This window comes from Cataglyphis hispanica, chromosome 20 (assembly GCF_021464435.1).
Source record: "Cataglyphis hispanica isolate Lineage 1 chromosome 20, ULB_Chis1_1.0, whole genome shotgun sequence".
In the NCBI taxonomy this organism is placed as follows: Eukaryota; Metazoa; Arthropoda; class Insecta; order Hymenoptera; family Formicidae; genus Cataglyphis; species Cataglyphis hispanica.
In genome coordinates, this window is record NC_065973.1 from 3,235,626 (window position 1) to 3,256,573 (window position 20,948).

At 39.8% G+C, this 20,948-nt stretch overlaps 1 protein-coding gene across 3 annotated transcripts in view; it reads right to left on the bottom strand.

Moving 5' to 3' along the window:
- Positions 1–20,948, bottom strand: part of LOC126856910 (POU domain protein 2-like) — a 122,400-nt gene that overhangs the window by 95,038 nt on the left and 6,414 nt on the right. For all 3 annotated transcript variants that reach the window (XM_050605917.1, XM_050605916.1, XM_050605915.1), the window contains exon 2: positions 1,650–1,682. In XM_050605917.1, the coding sequence (XP_050461874.1) occupies positions 1,650–1,682 (33 nt within the window). The remainder of the gene's footprint in view (positions 1–1,649; positions 1,683–20,948) is intronic.

Consider the following 20,948-nt stretch of genomic DNA (forward strand, 5'->3'; position numbering starts at 1 on the left):
TCTCATAACCGGGACCTGTTGATTCGACAATCCCCCCCGAAAATCACGACCACCTCGACTCAATCCGTCGAAACGCATGCTACGAGTTTCTTTCAAAGCGCATGCTTGCACAAAAGTGCTCTACTGACACGAGTGAGTTTTAATTCTAGACTAAAATAAAATCTCTGTTATTTAAAAAATATGTTGCAAAAAAAAATACATAAAGAAAAAAATTTTTTTTTTTGCTATCGTAAAATATTCTGTCTGGCTGGGATAAACGAATCAAAGAGACCTGTGAGGGCATTCCGGTACCATTAGCAACGCAACACCTAGTCGACTACTGCGACTTGGTGTTTTCAAACGTACGATAGACCGTGAAGATGGAGTCGCTTCAGGAAAGTTAGAATGCCCTCCGCGGGGCTGCGCGGTTCGTTTGATGGCCTTCTCTTCCTTCGTCCTGGACCATCCACGTGTTTTCACTGGATGGCCGTTTACATCATCAGGTTTGGTAGCACATATTATATACCAAAGGAGGAAAGCAAAGAAGAAGAGAAGGTTACGAAGGACGAAGATGAGCCAAAGGCAGAGACCGAGACAGTGCGACAAAGAGAGAAAGAGAGAGAGAGAGAGAGAGAGAGATAAACAGATAGAGAGAAAGATAGACCGTTGCTGTCTTGGGCTCCGGCGTGCTTATTGCGTGATATTAGCCACGGTGGCTGCCGCCACTGCTGGGATAATCATAATCTTGAAAGGGGGACAAAACACAGACCCCGAATCGCATAACGCTGAATTTTATGACTTCTGGCATAGAGGAGACGCGACCGGATGCAACGCGACTTTTTATGTCCTTCTAACAGCCCCCTCTGACTTGATATCACGCCCAGAGATGGACGGCTTTTCGAAATGTCTCTTCAGCCATTCTCAGATTCGCTTGTCGGATTCGCCGTCATCACTCGAATAAGTGTCGACGAACAAAGATACCAAAGGAGAGAGAGAAAAGAATGAAGCGAGTCTTCGACAGAACCAAAAATTAAACCGTCGCAAAAATGGTAAAAAAAAAAAAATCATCCGCTAATGAAAATGACGTTATAAAAAAGAAATTACTCTTATATTAAGAAAAAAAAAAAACTTGTACGTTACACGCAATTAAGTTATATAAATGAAAGAAAAATCAACCGATATTCGTGAAATACGGATTCGTAGCCTATTAATACAATTAAAAACATTCGTGCCGCTTTTTGTCCGAAAATATGCTTGCGATATAAAACTAGTCGGCGACTTTCTGCTTGAAGTAATTGTTCCGAGAATTCAATCTAATTTACGCGTTTGCATAGACGCGCGATCGAGCCGGTGCACACTATAAAAGAAACAGAGAGAGAGAGAGAGAAAGAGAAAGAAAGAGAGAGAAAACGGGCACCCAACGGCGTTACATCGCGTTTCGCAATGCCGTATGAAATTAACGGCGAATGAGGCACCTGAATGGAAGGGAATTGCACGAGTGGTGGACGGCGAGTCGAGTCAACGCGATTCGAGAAGCACATAAGACTGCGTAATAGGAGAGGGTAATTTTTTTCACGAATGATACTGAATAGAAGGTTCCGCGACGATTTTTACAATAGCGTAAGTACGGTCTCGTAATATCTAGGAAATTGAGATCGTGAGTCACTCACCGTAAGGTCGCTCCGCAACGGGTTCGCACGAGTCTGCAACAGAAAACATTCATATTCGATCAACACTGTGACTATAAGCGGGACGATTAATTATTCGTATGCGATATTAGAGCTGGATCTTTTGGATCTCTCGCTGCGATTTAGATGGAACATCACATAGTATTCTCATAAAGAAAGAAAGCAAGGGTTTCGCGATTATTAATTAAAAATTTTATAAATGATAATATCGTAACACACAAGATTTATGCGCTATTATAAAAAAAAAAAAATATTTTCCAAAATAAAACGTTTAAATAAAACCCCAAATGACGTAAAAAAATATATTTTCCGTTTTGTTCTACAGTAGTAATCGTTGCGTGATAGACGTAAACTCGATGATCTATTATGATACACGCGGAATCATCGTTATGATTTCCAATTGTCGACATAACTTCAAACAATTACCAGCGATAGTAATAACTAACTCTATCTCATTTCGAGAGAATAAACCGGCAAGGTTATCGAGAGTTACACGAGTGAATTCATATCGGAGGAAACAATGTGTATTAAATTACACGTGTCATGTCGCGTAGAGGAAGTCACCGGCGGATAATTTTGCAGTTGATTTTTAATTCGCATTTGCAATGACACAGGTTGATGTTACGCACATCGATATGCGCGTTCATCCGCGACGATTGCACAGCGCGACTGTGATTCACATAAGACATACGCGATATAATCAACGCAATTTTATACGATGCAATCGCGCAACGGCACATTGCTTTTTTTCTCTCCCTCCCTCTCCCATCCCAGATTGCTGTAATTTGCATATGTTCAGGAAAATTTTCCCGCGATAATTTATTCGACCGCAGATCCCGTGCGTCGCGTCGCGATAAAGGTGCCGATCGCCGTAAGTGGTTTTTAACCGACCGCGAGAGAGCGAGTCTCGTTTGTAATCGGCGGTCGCAGCAACGGAGAACCTTACATAACGCCGGAGATCCTCGCTAATGTCGCCGAGCCGGCTAATAGCATCGTCGCGTCTCAGGATCGGGCCCGAAGGCACGCGTCGTTGCGCGCGGTACAGCGTAAAAGCGAGGAAGTTTTAAATGGTACCTTCTTCTTCGACGGCACCTGCGCTAAAGAGAGAGAAAGATCGGCTCGGCGGGAGCCGGCAAATGTCTCACTCAACCGCGCTCGTACGCGGCTCTAATGGAAGCGGGTAGGTAGATAGGTAGAGGTAGGTAGGTCATCGGCTGTCATAAACGCTCGACCGTCCAAGTTTCCTCGGCGGCGCGGAGCGTGTTAATAGCCTCATTAGATGTCGCAGCGCAGTAACGTATATACTGCGATCAAACGACCATCGATGACGCGAGAACCCATAATTATTGTGCAAAGACAACTGACATTTCAAGCGACTCGGCTTTTTTAGTTTTGTCACATACAAATTTCTTTTTTTTTATTATCATTATTAGTAAACGATGTATCGGATCAGCTGATTCTCTATCGTGATTAAATTTATTTGATTAGAAAATTATAAATGATATGATATCATTAATTCTCTTTTTTTTTCAGGCCGAAGCAAAACATAAGCTGAATGAATAAAGCGTGAAATGAGACGACGTATTTGCGTAATTATGTCATAACCGTTTCTTCTGACATCGCGTTCTTCAAACAGGATACCAGCATTATCTTTTTTTTTTTCTCTCAATTATGACATCGACTTTTACAGTCATTAGCCTCGGCATTAGCGCCAATGGGACACGGTCTTCCCAGGCTGTCAACTATTCAAGCATTGACCGTATCAAATGTTGCTTAAGTTTGTTAATTAACTCCTCAACTCCGGCCACCAGTGAATTCAGTAATGTGTGACCATTTTGACAGCACTATCATTATTCTACGAATATATGTGACTCATTCATATATATTTGTATGTATCGCTTTGCATGATTTCGTATATTACAAGAATTCTAAATTATCATATTATCATGATATCATAAATGTAAAATATTATTATATATTATTATAATGTTTTAAATTTTTTTTCTAAAAAAATTATTATTCTTGAAAATGAAATGACGAATTAAAAGTATAATTAAAAGGACTTGTCGGTCAAACGGACAGATTGTTGCGAAGTGAGCGCTGGCGATTATTATTTTCACTCTAATCGACGTCCTTGACAATTATACGACAATATTTCAATTACACAAACCTGCATCAAAATAACGCGCGATTTATTATTCATCTCATTTGCATCAAAAGGTGGCGGGTCTCTCATCTCGATAAGCAGCAGTAAACATTTTTCGCGACACTTTTCCAGGAATCTTTGTCAATGAGAATTAGCTGAGCGATGTCACGGCGCAGTGAACGTGTTAAGTTATATTAGTTACCATATGAACGCCTGCCTGCGTTCGACAATATGTTCGACGACACCCGCTCATGCGATCGAACGCGCAGATTACATTCGATCGGACGAAGCGTCCTGCATCTGGAATTCCGGCGAGGCCCATCCGATATCCCGCGAGACACGTTGACAGTCGCGGATAAACGAAAAAAAAAAAAGAAAAGAATACCCGTCCGTTTATCCGTCACTAATCGGCGACCGCGCGACGTCTCGTATTCTAATATTTTCCGTGAAGCATCGCGCGCCAACATGAATTCTGATTGAGCGACGATCCGGAGACCGGTTGCCTGCCGGTGCGTGCGGGCCCCGAAGATGCCAACGGGGTCGGGAGCGATGGTCGATAAATATTAAACGACTTTCCACCTGTCGCGTCGTCATCGTCGTCGACGACGGGGCAGGGGCAACACTTCCGAGAGGGAGATGACTGAATGTTAATTAGCGAGGCGTGACAAGTGTTGAGTAATCCATCCATCTACCTATACGCCGGGAGGGAGGAGCCTGCCTAACGCTTGGTAATTAACGCGACACTCGGGGCCTCAGCCACGCACCATCGACGGGGAACACGGCTCTGTTCTTGCGAGCGAGTGCAATTAAGTGCCGATTTAACAGTTAACCTCGGCCTAATAGGTGGGAGGTAAAGCGGATGTTCGCGACGAAACACAATTCATCGTACTTTATAAAAATATTATCAAAAGCAAAATATTCTTTTTTAGCATTCTATAAAATATTACATACGATATTTGTTTGTAGAGCACAGCGTTATATTACCGTGATAATGTAAATAAAAATTTTTAATTGTAGATTATTCTGCGCTTTAGTACGCGTAATAAAAACGTTTCCATAAATCATTATAAATCATCGATGATTTATTTAATTTAATTAATAATCAGGTGAACGATATATCGCGCGTATGCATATGCAGACACAATGACTAAATTTACTTACCACGAAATATAAATGTAAGAATATATTCTGCCATTTTGACAATGTTTTCACCAAGACTATTTCAGCAATACTGACTAAGACCGAGTTTTATCGACAGTACACGCGGCGTATTTGTATACATATAAACATAAACACTCATTGATATCTATACACATTGACTGACTTCTGTGTGTATGTTTTCGTCAAATATTTTCATTCAATTAATATAAATATTATTTTGATACACTCATACACACAACATACACGAACATATACATATAGTTAGATGCGAAATAAATTTGTTATTTTTATGAGATTGATTTTTCATTCCGCATAATTTTTCTTTAAATGAAATCGTAAGAAAACAATTTGAAAATTTGTTCTCTTGTTAAAAAATATGTTGGTTAAAATTTTTGTTGTATCGACATACAGGGTGGGTCCAAATGTTTCCGCCAGATTTTGAAATTTTATTAAAAAAATTTTTTATAAACATAGATGGAAAAATCCTTAAAAAGTTAGTCTCCTGACATCATAGTTATTTTAATAAATATGCGAGAGAAAGTATGCGTTTTTTAACAAAAAGTTTTTAACCAAAACAAAAGTTGTAAAAAATTAAATTATTTTTCAAACGAGATCAAAATGATTGTAGTTCCATAGATTTTGAGATAATCAGTTTAAAATGTACAAAAAAGTCTTTTTTCGCCTATATCCACCCTACATATCATCGGAGATTTTTTTTCAGTAATGTATTTGTAATCTGTAGAACATTCACACTCGCGCAAATACAATTCAATCGAAAACTTCAAAGGCAATTACAATCTTGCGAATTAATTTAAGAGATTTGACAGACTGTCTGATTAAATTCGCGCGCGTTACATCGGCGCAAAGTATATGCTCTCGCGTATGTCATAACGTCGATTCTCAGTTCATACCACGCTCGTAATGAAACCGGTCGCCGTGACGCGTCGACTTGTATTAATTAGAATGCCGGATCCCCGAGAGATGCCCGCCGCAGATAAACAGAGCGGTGCAACATTACAATGTTACCAAACAATGCCGCCGTATCTCTCTAGACGTCGATCGGTACAGCGCCGAAGATATCTGCATTAAAGAAACATTTACATCTCGACAGCGGGGTCCATATCATCCCGCGACCGATCAAATCGCCGAATCATAACCGTGCCCGATTCTCGCTAGTCGATTAGATGTATCAGCGTAATTAACAACAAACAATGGCCGCGAAAAAGAGAGACGCGCGGGCTCGATATCGCGTATTAATCGATTACCCTCGCCGGTCGGGCCCCGGAGATATGCGCCGGACTCGGCTGTTAATCATCACCGCGGGTGCGTTTGTACCACCGACGTCTGTCCTTTTTTTCTTCCCATCGTGAGAGAGTGAGAGAGAGAGAGAGAGAGAGAAATACCAATAATTTTAAATGTATATAATATGTATGTAACCCTGAGGACCTCTTCCACTAACTACCTTTGTAACACGTCATTCGACTCTCTCCTTTCCTCTCCCTCCCGCCCGCACACGAAATATCTGAAACAATGAAACGATCTCGTTCGTCCGACGCGAATTCCGCTTCTCATGACGTATCATGCGTCCATCGACCGATTAACCGATTACTTGCATTATTCGATGAGTAGCGAGTTACAACAAGATAGTCTCTCGAAAACACATAGATCCGCTATGTGTGAATTATTTTAAATAAAAAAAGTACTTTAATATTTATCAAAAAAATGTTAAGAAGTATCTCTGAATTATTTATATTTTTTGTTAATTAATATTAATATTAGCAAAAGATTTGTCCGCGCATAAACGAGAAATTAAAGATTTCTATTATACAATTTATATTAAATTACAAAATGAAAATGGTAAAAAGGATAGGCGAGATGATATAAACATGGGACGAATGAAAATAACAGTTGATTTCTATTCTAAATTATAATGAACTCACGTTTCTCGCTAAACTAGGCCGTGAAAGGCGTGAGAGCCCAAATTCGGTACCGTTAAAACAACAGAGAAGTATCCATGTGTCGGAGTATCGATACGAAATATCGATCATCGCAGGCTTGCGTATACTTGGAGATGCTCACGCGCTCGAGAGAGAAAGAGAGAGAGAGAGAGAGTACCAAGAGAATTGTTTCGCGCGGTAACTGCCCCTCAGCAGTGCGCTAGAGATCGGAATCATTAGCGATTATCGATGACCATCAATGTGGAACAGTTTGCGAGCTATCATCAATTAAAGTTAAATAATAGTCCGCGTTGTCCATCCGTTAGCTTATTCGCCGCCGACTCTCCACTTCCGGGAGCATCGACTACTCTTTTCTGTGACTTATTGCGGTTACACCGAGGCCAGTCTCGATTCTCCCACTCGATAATGGGAAAGTCTCGTTCTCGGCGATTTTGTGTTTTCTTCCGATGAGCAAACACGTCGCGCGACTATCAATCATCACGATCATCACATCAGTTTCGACGGAAATATATGCGATACTTTTTATCGCCGTTGTATAAAAATTTTATTTGTCTCAATAAATTGTCCTAAGGGCATAAAAAAAAATATGAGTTTCATAAAATTATATTCTTTAACTCAGATACTCATGTTTGGGAAAATCTGTCGACTATTGATTTTAGTAGAACGCGATGGTGGCGGAGTATACACGCATACAAACACGCGTTTCCATGTATCTGACCGTAACGAATAGAGAATGTCCAACTGCGCGGCGGTCTTCGACACTTCACGATTCCGTTCACGGTACGCTTTACAACAGCACGAATCGACAAGAGCGGACGATCGGTCACGTACGATTCTACGATTAGCTAGACAAGCTCCACGAGAGATTTTATTCGACCAGTTTATCGAACAGTTAAACACGAAAGAGCAAGTGACAACGCGTTTCGCGTTCGTTATCCTCCGTCGTATATGTATAATTCATAAGACGTTAATCGATAAGAAATATAATACAGGTGCCTCTGCAAATAATGTTACTTTGCACGATTATATTTTCACGAGATAAAATGAAATAAATTTCTTTAGATTAGACACGCAGCAAGTGTTTGCCTCTTATAAATCAATCAGTCTTGAAAAAGTGACATTTTTATGATCGCGATATAAACTAATCGCGACGAGCAATTCGGGCGGAAGAATGAAATTACATTGCGTTTCGTGCGCTTATAGATGCATAAAATTCGCCGCGAGTTACGAGGCACTTCCGCCGCGATCCTAAAGACAGAAGAGTGCCAACTATCAGACCCCGCCCCCGGCTAACAATCCGTCACTGTACCCTTCCTTCTCCGTTCAGCGGCGAAGCCCGGACACATCACGGAAGCGCAACACGAGCGAGCGAGTAAGCGAATGGTGAATCACTATGCCGACGGAAGGAGCACGTGGGATGGAAGATGCGAGATTTAACGTATGCGCGCATAATACGAGAGAGACGAGATCGCTGAGAAAGGTAATCAACGAGCGAGAGTGAGGAGAAAGAGAGGAAAGAAGAGAGAGAGAGAGGCGAGAGAAGAGATGAGGTCTCGGTAGTAAAGTCAACGGTTGCCGCCCCGGCAAAAAACTCAAATTGATCAAAATGAGAGTTACGTGGGCAAAAAAGTAAGCGACCGCGGTGGTGGGCACGCATTTTCGAGCCGGGAGAGAGAGTTTAGGTAGCGACCGTTTCAAGAGAGAGACGGAGAAAGAAAGATCGTCGAAAGAGAGAGTTGGACAATGGACCGCCCGCCCATCGGGACACGAACAAAAGCCTCGAACGACGGTCGATCGTGAGATACGGCGAGATCCGCGAGACGCCGACGACTTCCTCTCGGCGAAGACGGAGAGGGGAGAAGCACGGAAGTAGTAATCATTATCGCGACGGCTTGTGCGCGCAAAATGGTAAACTTTTACGATCGTTCGCGCAACCCGCGACTCATAAACCGAATCCCCGGGATCTTGCACGCGCGTGCGTGGCATTCTTATTCCGGTTGGATCCCTCATTCTTGCGGGGGCAGAGGCACGCCGAACTCGGTCATTCAGATTCAATCGAGAATTTATCTCAGATAAAGGAAAAACAATAAATCTTCATCTATAGTTGAATCACAAATATACAAAAAAGAAACTATTGTTATTGAAAGGATGTATTACCTCACACGTTTCATAATGATGAATGATATTGTGAAACTGGATATAGAGCCGTTACACTATTTAAAGACATCGAATTTAACGGAGATCTGATTATTCCATTTTTTTTTTTTTTTATAACGCTATAAGTTTATTAAAATTCACTTCGCCGTATATATAAAGATGCGAGCTCCTACGGTGTAGATTGACGAGCAGGATATTAACGCACCCAAAGTGACGCAAATTGCTTCAGCCGACCTTTGCGCGTTCAAGACACGCGCTCGCCGCGGCCACTTGGGTGTTCACGTCGACAAAAAAGACGCGTTCTCAGGATTAATTTCCTCTCTGTGTTGCGCGCGACAAGCCGCTGTACAATGAGAACAAACGTGAAAAGAAGGATGTACACTTGGGTTTTCCTGCATCGCGCAAATCAATGGTAGTCTTAACTACGACTTAACGAGGGAAGGAAGAAGAAGTTTATGAGACTTCGCGGAAGCGATCGATATTAGAATCCAACAGATCCTCCCTTGTTGACGATAGCTACGATTGACGATCGAGAAAAAAGAAACCGGCCGAGAATTCGTTCGATTATTTCGATACATATACCGAATATCCAAAGTTTTTTTGTTAGCGCTTGATGCTCAGTCTGCGAATCCAGTTATGAATTTCTAATTTTTCAAGTTAATTAAATTAATTTAATTACGCGGTCAAGTCATTTGTTCGTATTAATTCGACGATAAAGTCATGCATGATATCAAATACAGGTCCTATAATACTACAGTAAAGAAAAACGTGTAGAATTATATTTTTTGTATATAAATTTACCACACATATCAATTAATCAAAGAGAGAGAGAGAGAGAGTATCGTTTTTATACCTTTGCTATACATAAAAGATATAATTATATGAATAGGCTTATGAATAAACAAAGTGTGTATGTTAAAGATTAATGTAACGAGTCACGAGCAAGCATTATAAATACCCTTTCGTTATTTTCCATCATCCCGCACATGTGACCCCTTTCCGTGGAAATTCTGCATAAAGCGCCGTCCCGGTGCAACGACGTTCCGTGAGCTGGAATGCCCGGCTACCCTGTATTATTCTCACGCGCAGCGTACGCATGCAGTTAGTCGATGAATCACCCGCATGGAACGACTTATACCATCGAAACGAACGGACGGATGTAAACATCACCATAAGGCCTCACGGGAAACGAAATTTGAAGTACCTTCGAATGGGTGAAGGATGATTCCGTATATCGCAAAATAAGAATGTTTATCCAGTTGGCGCGTTCCATTAACAGTATGTCTTTCTAATAAATAAACGATTGAATTATAATATATTATTAAACTCGAATAGCGTTAAAAAAAATGGAAAATTAAAAATGCGCCGCGATTCGACCCTTGCCCTCGATGAGCTAACGACTTCATATATGCCCGGAGCGATAACAAAAAAAGAAAGAGCAAGAGAATGAAATCAACGGCATGATGAAGCCATACGGTCGATTAAGAAGTCACCGGGAAGACATGTGCAAGTGGACCTTAAAATATCGCTGCTTACGAGGTACGGGGGTTAATTACTTCTGTCTTTCTCTACACGCCCGGTACAATAATGCATTAACGCGTTTAGGCACGGCCAGTTAATCCCAAGGAACTGCTCAACGCGCCGTTAAGCACGCTTGACTCGTCAAGAGTCGCCTAATATGTACCACTATATACCACGTACGAGAGATATTTATCCTTAAGTGTGATCGCGCATCGCCCAAAGGTACGTCCTTGCGCGCGCGTCTTTCGTGTGTTCTCGCCGCATCCTAATTACCGGAGTCCGTTCTCTTAAAATATAATTAACATTCGATTTCTCGTGACGACTATGGGCCGTTAGCGATCGTTAGTCGTGATTGGATCGCTACTCGTCTCGGGTGTGAGCCTCGGATACGCTTATATCCGCACGCGGATATGTGTAAACGTGTAATTAGGCAATTCGTATTCTGAGTAAAGAAAAAAAAAAACGTAAGCACTCTTAATAGCTCGCCCACGTTTTACTTATCCGCGATTGAAGTTATGTATAATGCGACCGAGATTTTAGAACGTCGATCCGTATCATTTACGAGTAGATCGCTTATAAATGGTCGACTCGAGATATCCTGATAAAACGAGATAATCGTAAAAGATAATGCTTAAAAATAATGACTTAAACATGTGGCCTAATGCAAGATTTAAGTGCGTATGTAAATTTAATTTTGCAAATATCAAAGAAAAAAAAAAAAAAAATGTGAAAATAATATTTCGATTTTTATATAATTTTTTTTTTTCTTTTTAATATTATTTAAGAAATTTTTTGAGAAATTATTTGAGAAATATTTTAAAGACAGATCCGTGACACACTTCGTGGAATTATTTCGAGTAATTTGCATGTAGAAATCATAGGCATGGTGTATGGAAATCTGTCCTTAGTCACGCGTTGTTCTTATCACATGGTAAGATCGTTCCGGAAACACAGCTCGATTCGCCTTTTCGCTAGTATTTGCATGTACGGAAATAATTCCCATGATTCGCCGGAAACGTATCAGATAAGGGACTCGTGGTTTTATCCTGGTCACATTAACAGGCTAATTAAACCGCCGTAAACAATGGCCGACTCGCGAAGGCTTGCTCTTTCGGCGCGTCGGAAAATCTGAAACACGTGCAAGTATCTTTACACGTGAGCGTATGCATATATCGGGTGTTTTAGAATTGACGCCTCTTTTTCTGAATCAATACGTAATATCAAGAATGATGTTCGTTTCTTTGTTAACGCATTAATGATGTAATATATAGATTAGTAGATTAAAAATTTCAGAGAGACAAACTCATCTCTCTTCTAAATAAAATCTTATCTATCAATTGATTTTTCAAATGTGTTTCATAATTTAAAATTCAAAACTTAAAACCACAATTATAAATTATGTCCAATTTTATTCTTGTACAGAAAGAATCTATATTCGTATTAATGTACTCAAATTCTGAAATACCCTATGTAAACTGTACACAGATAGATTCTCTCTCTCTCTTTCTCTTTTTCTTTTTTTCTGCGCTTGACATGCACGCCATATTAACGTAACTCAGGAACAACACGACTAATCAGCGAAATCTAAATTGTTACAGTTATGCCCATGTATGAATGAGTGCATTTCAGATACGTACACGCACACATACACACAAATAATATAGCGCTAATATTAACCATATTTAAATACATGCATGACGTCTCCGCAAAAGCTCCGAGGCTTAATTGAAGATCCATGAAAAATTAAATCGTTATGCATGACGCGGGCATATTGCCAATTAATAAGCGATCATTTTGTCGATTAACAAATTTGCATTCTCATCATAAGAACGTCTGACAAGGGTGTCGACATGCGTGCACTGCTATTATCACCCCGCGATGACGTTGGATAATATCAATACATCTACAGTGCATCCATTGTAGAATATACTGCATGGCGCATATGAAATTGTAACTGTATGAAAATATCTCGAGCATATTCAATAAAAAAAGAAATGTATATATAATATATTTGGCGCGCTTTATATTAAATAAAATATAATATTTATATTATTTATAACATTTAGTTTTTTTCGTTTAAGATGTTTTTTTCTCTTTTCAAAATATATATTGAATTATATATAATCTAAAAATTTATTAACTATAAATATATTGTCAGAATAATAATTAACCATCAGAAAAAAGATGTAAGAAGAGTAAAGGTTTTTTTTTAAATGTAAATTGCGTATGGTGGGTGAAGAACGTGGAGGCTTCGAATCGTGACAATGATCGGATGCATTGATCCATACAATGCGGCTAATTGATTATTCATTTTGTTAGATGAGATAATTGCGCTTATATTGCAAATAGATTGGCATGAGTCCAGGGATCCTGGCATTATTACGATCGATAAATCGTCGGTTATTCGTAGGATATTTGCCGATCGCGATTTACCTCGTTTTAAATTAGAGCACCCTATGATTAATTAATAGCGACGCGCGCGTCTAACTGAATGGCGAATTTGAATCTCTATCTAGATAACGCTGACAAGGGTGTAAAGATCGTTCTCGTGGCCGCGATCGTGGGCCGCGACTCGCGTTCCATCAATCTTCGTAGCGGCTACGCGAGAGTTAACGCGACGATATCTCTGCTCGCGCAACTTCGCTGCAAATTTGTACGCGTTGCATGACGACAGGCGATTTATTAACTACAGCGAAAACGGTTTAAAAACCTTGAGCGCAGGAGCGCCATGAAAATTCATGACGTTCCTTTCTTTTCGGGAAAGCAAAACAAGCAACGAAAATTCATGATGATCTCTTCTTTTTGGAAAAGCAAAAGCAGCGATACATTAAAATATTGCGAGCTGGAGAATCTGATAGATTTGAAGCGGGCATGACAATTAAACATACCTATATCGAAGAAAAAATATTATTATCAAAATATACATAAGAATTCTCCTACCCACCTCTATTCTCTTAGATCGTCAGATGAAAGAAAGATGGCTTTTACTTTGTCATTTTTCAACACCTGCTTCCATAAAAAGCAAAACATCGTGCATAACCATTAAAAGTACTTCGATATAATTAAATACGGCGAATCTCATCGTTAATTTCAGCCGAAGCCGAGAGAGCGGCAGAATACCATAAGAGCTCGTAAAAGAGACGCACGATCTGAATATCTAATCGTTTGCACATTAGTCAAGGCATACGAAATGGAATAATGAAAAAAGAAGAAGGCATGAAAAAAACTGATTATCTCCTCTCTCTCTCTCTCTCTCTCGTATTCCTTCTACAGAACTAAGAATTAATGATAAAGTCATTGCACGCGTGCTCGAGGAAGAAATCGGCGTTCCAGTTGAAACAGATCTAATAAGTTACGCTGTTATTAACAAGAAATCCTCGAAAACTCGCAAGCTTAAAAGTGTAATTGTAAACTCGATGGACTAAAAATATTATATAATACATGCAATGTGTGTTACAAATAATGTAGCACGTCATGCTTTTTTGTGCATATTTATAATGTTTCAGTCTCAAAGAAATTTTTCCCAAAAAAATTTTATGATAATAATCCAACTTTCAATAAATTATTCGCACCAAGTGGGAGAGAGAATATGCGCGTAATATACAAATTGTGAAATTTTTAAAAACGCAATTCGCGATTTTGATTATTCATTATTTGAAGAATGGCCGATGCGCGTCGGATTAGCATACGTTGCATAAACTACGAAATAACATCACCACGCACGCACGCACGCACGCACGCACGAATCACACGCAACGGCGCGATGAGCGAGACAAGAACGTCGATTCGGGCGACGAAGAGAGAGAGAGAGAGAGAGAGAGAGAGGTGCGTGCAGTTTCTCTCTATGGCGAGGCATTAACATTTGTGCTTTATCGAAGCCGCTCATCGTCGGCACATCCGGATTCAAATTACGCCACCTTGCCCACGCTTATGTTTATTTATCCAGTTATTAAAATTACATTAAGCGTCGTGCTTAATTATGTCGCTCGCGGAACGACGTCCTCGGAACGTAGGTCCGGAAGAGGTTATTAGAGGCTCGACGCGGAGAGAAAAATAAAACGAGACGAAGGAAGCAGATCCGAAGGAATCACGAAATGATCCCGACGACAGATTAGTTTCTTCGCGCCGGGCAATGATCTCTTCTCCTCGTATCGTTGTTAACCGACCGAATACGTTTTATGAACCACTGCTGCTTCGCATCGTGTAATTAATCATCGTTCCCTGTGTTCCTATTTTTGAAATCGCCGTAATTTCTGCCATTCTTTTTTTTTTAAATTAAATAAGTAATATAATGCGATTATATGTCGAGAGATTTAGATTAATTGATTAGAGGCAAGAATATATTTAATTTCCGGAATTAATTATAACCGTGAATGCGGTATCGTGTAAATTATCGCGACGATCGAAAGTATGCATCGTCATGCGGCTCGTGAAATCACGATGCTTTCCCGAGATCTCGCGACGATGAACGAAGGCGTCCATGGGTCTCGTTTACCATTATCATCATTACCATTATACTCGGCTCCATGACGGTGTTACGTGGTTTAATTTGAATACATGAGGCAGGAAGCGGCGAGCGAACCACGGAGACGTGTGTCGGCATTAGCCACGCATGTTTCTGTGTACACTGTCATTATCTTTACTTAAAACGACCCCCGGTCTCCGACTACTACCATCACCCTGCTGCTGACTCATATAATGGCGCGAAATCTGAAACGACCTCCCGCGCGTATCCTTCCAAATGTCATTAGATCAGCATCGGTTTTCTTAATCTCACTTCGCGAGAATGCGACAATTCTCAAAATTATTTGTTAGGAAAATATAGGATATATGCAATTTTTTTTCGAATTTCACATTCTTTACATGTTTCACATGTTACACGTATGTGTTTCTTATATTTTACATACATAAATTGCTTATATCAACATCAAGATTGTTTTACTGAATTAGTTAACGGTTAGAAACAACAATGCAATCGTAAGGATAATAAAAAATATCCGGCTGATAACAATATGCAAATTATTAACAGAATGCAAATTATTCGCTGAATATGCACTTATAATGAAGTCACGTGCGTGCAATAGAGTGCAACGTCGTGCGGATAAAATTATACCTGCATAAAAAGATTTCCTTAATCCCTAAATCATGATTCGACGCTATAAATATGCACCGATAAATCTTCCGCTCATCTCTCTATTGCATGCAAATCTCATTTAAATTATTTAAATTATATACTAATCGCGTTAATTGCAGAACCGTCTCACGAGACAATGACGCAATTAAAATGCCGTTGATGCGTGCCGGATTCTTCAGGCATCAATTAATTTGCACCTGAGTTCTTACACAATGTTGCTGCTCACGAATTATCGCGAGAAATGTCGGAAAACTTCCGGATACAGAAAATCGCGAATCAAAATAAAAGCGAACAAAAATCTTATTGTATTACAACAATCGGGACTTGCATTGTAATTTTATATTTATTCTCTGGATAATACGCGCGACTTAATTCTTTTATGCAACTGTAAAAGTATAAATGTGACATTTTTTTGATCAGCATTTTTGCGTCAGCTGATCCAATTGTCAATAATGTTACGATCGTACATGCTAAAACTTACCGATGGATATAATAGATGCAATTTGCATACGAACATATGGCATGCGAACCGTACGAAATTTTGAGAATGCAGGTCGAAAATTTGCGGCAAGATGCGGGAACCGCAATGACTGACGCGAGACTGACGGTTTAAGCAAGCAGATGAATGTCGATTTTAAACCAGCTTACCGGCATGGTACACTCTTGTCATCTGCCTTCTCAAAAGCACGCCCCTATAATCGATCGCTTTATAAACTTTGTAAATGTTCGAAAATAATGATCTTTAGTAATCACAATGTTTCGAAGGGTAAATCATCCTGCTCAAGTCGATTATTTGCACGATGTAAATTTAGAAAGAACAAATTTTGCGAATCAACATAACAAGCAAATAAAAAGGTGTAATAAATAATAAAAAGAAACATTATCACTAAGTATAAAGAAATATCATTTATACACTTAGATTATTTGTGTATGTAATCCTCCTTTTTTCAATACATAATTTTATTTCTATTTCCTGAAAGCAGAGTCAGCTCAATTATTCAGTTAGATTTAAAAAATTCTAAGATAAATGAAGCCTTCATTATTACAATTGCGATAAAAGTTTCGCAAGCGAGAAAAACGATGAATTGACCTTCGAATTTTCGTAAGAGTTGCTAAGAATCCATAATGTGACGTGAGACCGAGTAGTACTTTCACAATCCTATCGGAATCCGGCAATCGACGTTCCGTCTCGCGCATCGTCCTTACATTCCTTGTCGATGATCCAGAACGATATATACGACTTGGGGGTAAAAATCACAGAAGCTGGCGCAATCTGCTCGCGCATTATTCTTCATTCACGCGTCTACCATCTACGCGATGCCGTGCAAATCATCAATATAATCGTGAGAAAGATCATTTTCCAATCTTGCGCATATGTTGAAGTGAGCGACGTCGTTATTTCATTTCTTTTGTCGCAATTATCCTACCGACCAAGGTTGCGCATGGGTTCTAACTATGGTTCACCGCTTCTCGTTAACGTTTCTAATGTTTCAAGGCGGATATTTTATCGCATGTTTTTTTCAGCACAATCGCGCGAGTTTTGTCAGAGATATAATTCACTCGGGGAAAAAAATTCTACGAGATTGCCGGATTATGCAGCTTGTCTTTTTAGCTCGTGTACGAAGCCATCGTTTCAACCTAGGCTGCCAATCGTCCGCGAGACGACGAATTAGCATACGATATCGCCAAATACGGACTCGATGACGGTGATATACCGATAAATGCAATGAATATAGTAATTTCCATAATTTATCCGACTCGGTTAAAAGTGCAAACGCATCTACCGCGGTCCTTGGAGCAAGACATGCTGCGTGTATATGCGTCACGATCTCGCAACATTGAGAAATGGTATTGAAATTGATTCGTGAAGCGGGATGTGTTCTCGGAATTCAAGTAAAAGATACCGATCACCGAACATCGGAATATTATCGATTCATTATTTTTATTCGTTCTAATACTATAATAAAGCTGATTCGCGGATGGCTCAATAAAAAAATATTAATACCTCCGAGAAATATATATCAATTTTGCGAATGATGATCAATTATTTAAAAGAGAATTATTAAATATAAAATTATTTAGTTGTCTAATCTGATAAAATAAGCTCGGAGAAAAATTCTTATGTTCCGTCATCAAATATATGTGTGTATGATTTCTAAATATAAATTTCCCATAAAAGAGACTATGTATGTGTTTCACAGTCTCCGGCTACATAAGTAATCAATCTGCGAGCACGAGTACGTGTAAAGTCTCACGGAGTCCCTACGTATCGTTACAGCATTCTCGGTGCATTATTTCGCTATGCGACGTATGTGCGACGATAGATTTCATTATGAGAGAGATGCATTTCCTTTTTCCATGCAAGTCGGCAAGGCAAGGTCGTCCCGTGCACACCTCCCGACACGAGCGGCCGCATCCGTCATCGACGCGAGAGAGATCGTATCGATCGCCCCGTGGAACGAACTAACGATGCAAGTCGTAATTTGCATGTAGCGCGCAGCAATACTGTGTTGTTGTAACGAAGAGTTATGGCACGATGTCGATAAAACTTCCACGCGAGCGGAACAGAGATTAGCGATGATTACGATCGTATCGAGCGCGAGATGTATCAGTCTTCGTTGCATATTAGCATATCCTTTATGAATGTGCACGCGTGTAATATTATTTTTTTATTTTGTCTGGATCGACACGGACTGAGTAAACACGGAAAAGTGTTGAAATGAAATATTTCATTATTATTATTATAAATTCTTTAATCTACTTGAGTTGTGTTGGTCTCAATTAAAATAGAGTGTTATTTTATTAATCATATATTTTCATTAATTTTTATTATATATTGTGATAATTATGCATGAGAATGCAATGCTATTTATATTAATTGAACTAGTGAAAACTAAAACTTTATCTTGAAATTTTATTGGTTTCTTAATGTATCCGTTAAAAAAAAATCTAGACTCGTCAAAGAATTCATATACAACAAGGAAACTTTTTGTTCAGAATAAAATTTCAAAGTCTGGCCGGAATATTTGGGCCCATCATTGTATAACAAGTAGTAAAAATAGGTTTAGGATATCTTATAGAAAATATATCTTGATTTCTCCAGGGTTAAAAAAAGGCGCGAGAAAGTCGGACGCGTGTCACGTTGCAATAATGATTTGTCGCCGGCTGTTCTCGCACACGTGCACGCGTCGCGCCGCACGCGTGTCGCGTCAGGACCGAAACGCATCCTCGGAAAGGGTTAGAGAGGAGAGACCTACCTGATTTTCTATCCTGCGCGCGGGTTTCGCGTATCCTAGAAAAGGAGCGCCGAACACACGCGAGCGATAGGGGAAGAGAGAAAAAAAAGACACGATATGCGAGAGAAGAGGACGGAGAATCGCCACATGACCCCTGCACGGTCCACCGTACCTCGACGGAATCCTCCCGGCCCCTAACCTGACCTATCCAAGGTGAGATTTATCCGTCGGCTTTACCTGCCACGAGCTGTATAGGTACCTTCCTTACATTGCCTCTGCCTATCTACCAGGAATCCCCGCATTGCTATTTCCCATTCCCGGGAACTCGTCCACCACCCATCCGGTCCTCCCACTCGTACAGGTCACACGTATCTCAAGCTTTTCCGCGCGACGAGTTCGTGTCTGCCAAAGTAACAGGTGAGATTTTCAGAGCAACGGTCACGTGAAACCACTATTAAAGATGTATATCTGTCAATTTAAAGGATCAATTTAATCCGTAAATTATACCTATACTTTTAATTTGAACAATAATGTACTCAATTGGCACGACTTTGTTTGAAATAACTTTCATTTTGATTCAAGTGATATTTTTATTTAAATCTGGAAAGATTTACATAAAAAATCAATTAAATTACGGTCAAAATTAACGGACATTAATAAAATTAACCGTCGAACTCTTTCTCTCCATATATCATAAGTCATAAGTTATAAACGCAGGTAGCGTAAAGTCGGTGTCTTAAGAACCGCGACGTTACTTTTCCACGGGTTCTCTCAAATGACGGGTCCTCGAGCGAGTCACGTGTCGGCGATCGTCCTCGGAAGGCGCGTCGCAAGTGTATTACGTCCCAACGTAATAATCGAGATTCGGTGTGCTAGCCCGAAGCGTTTCGGGCAGGTTACGGCCGGGGCCTTAATTCGAGGGCCGCGCATAGGGTATAATCGGAAAGCCGGCGGATACAATGCAAATAAGGAGGCATTATACCGTGCTGCCGGTGACGCAACGCAAGCGGTTCGGCTACTTCCGGCTTCTCCGAGAAATAGCGGCTTTTTCATTAAAATCGTATCATCACATATTCAACCGTGGCGATTATGTGCTCACGCACATCGATAACTGTTCTAAACAGTCTTAATGAGAGGGCGATGATTTTATACATCGAATTTTTAAATTAGAGAGAAAATGTTCCAACTTTAACCGCACGACAGACAGAGAAATAGGCCGCAAACGGTGTGTTTATGTGTGTGGTTTTATTTTGCAATTATTTGGAATCGACTGCTGCGTACCTTGCCGCGGCTATATTCCTTTGCATAGATTAATTAAATTCGTTGCTTATAAATTCTCGGGATATCTATTGCGAAAGAAATTCAAGTGATGCGAATATTTTTCGATATGATCAGTCATATCCGCCGTTACTTCATGTTTCCCAGAAATCCGGTTTACGATTAAACAATATGACAGAGGATATAGTTCTGTGTAATTATTTACAAATTCACGTCGGTGGACTACTTATGTCTATTTATATAACACGTCGTAAGATTTTATGTACATATATAATATATATAATATCTTTAAAAAACTCAAAAGTCACTGTGATATTTTAAGATTCTATTTGAAAACAATTTTACCGATTTATTTGTAGCTAAAAAGTTATTATTACACTTTTATTTGCATAAATTTATTGCAAAACATATTTTGCTGCATTAAATTATTTTAATTTCTAAAAAATTGATAGAAAGACAAAAGAAATATAATAGTCTCAAGTTTATAAGATGTTTTTGTTGGGAATATTAATTTTTTTACGATATATATTACTTTTTCACCGATCGCGTCATCTGTTGAACAAATCCCATTTGATAGCGCGTCATTATGTATTCATAGTCATTGTGCGTATTAGCCGTGCGAGGTAACGCGCTTCCGGCCGCTTCTTTAGCGCGCCGGCTTTTTATCTTCGAGCCAAGCCTTCGTTTCTC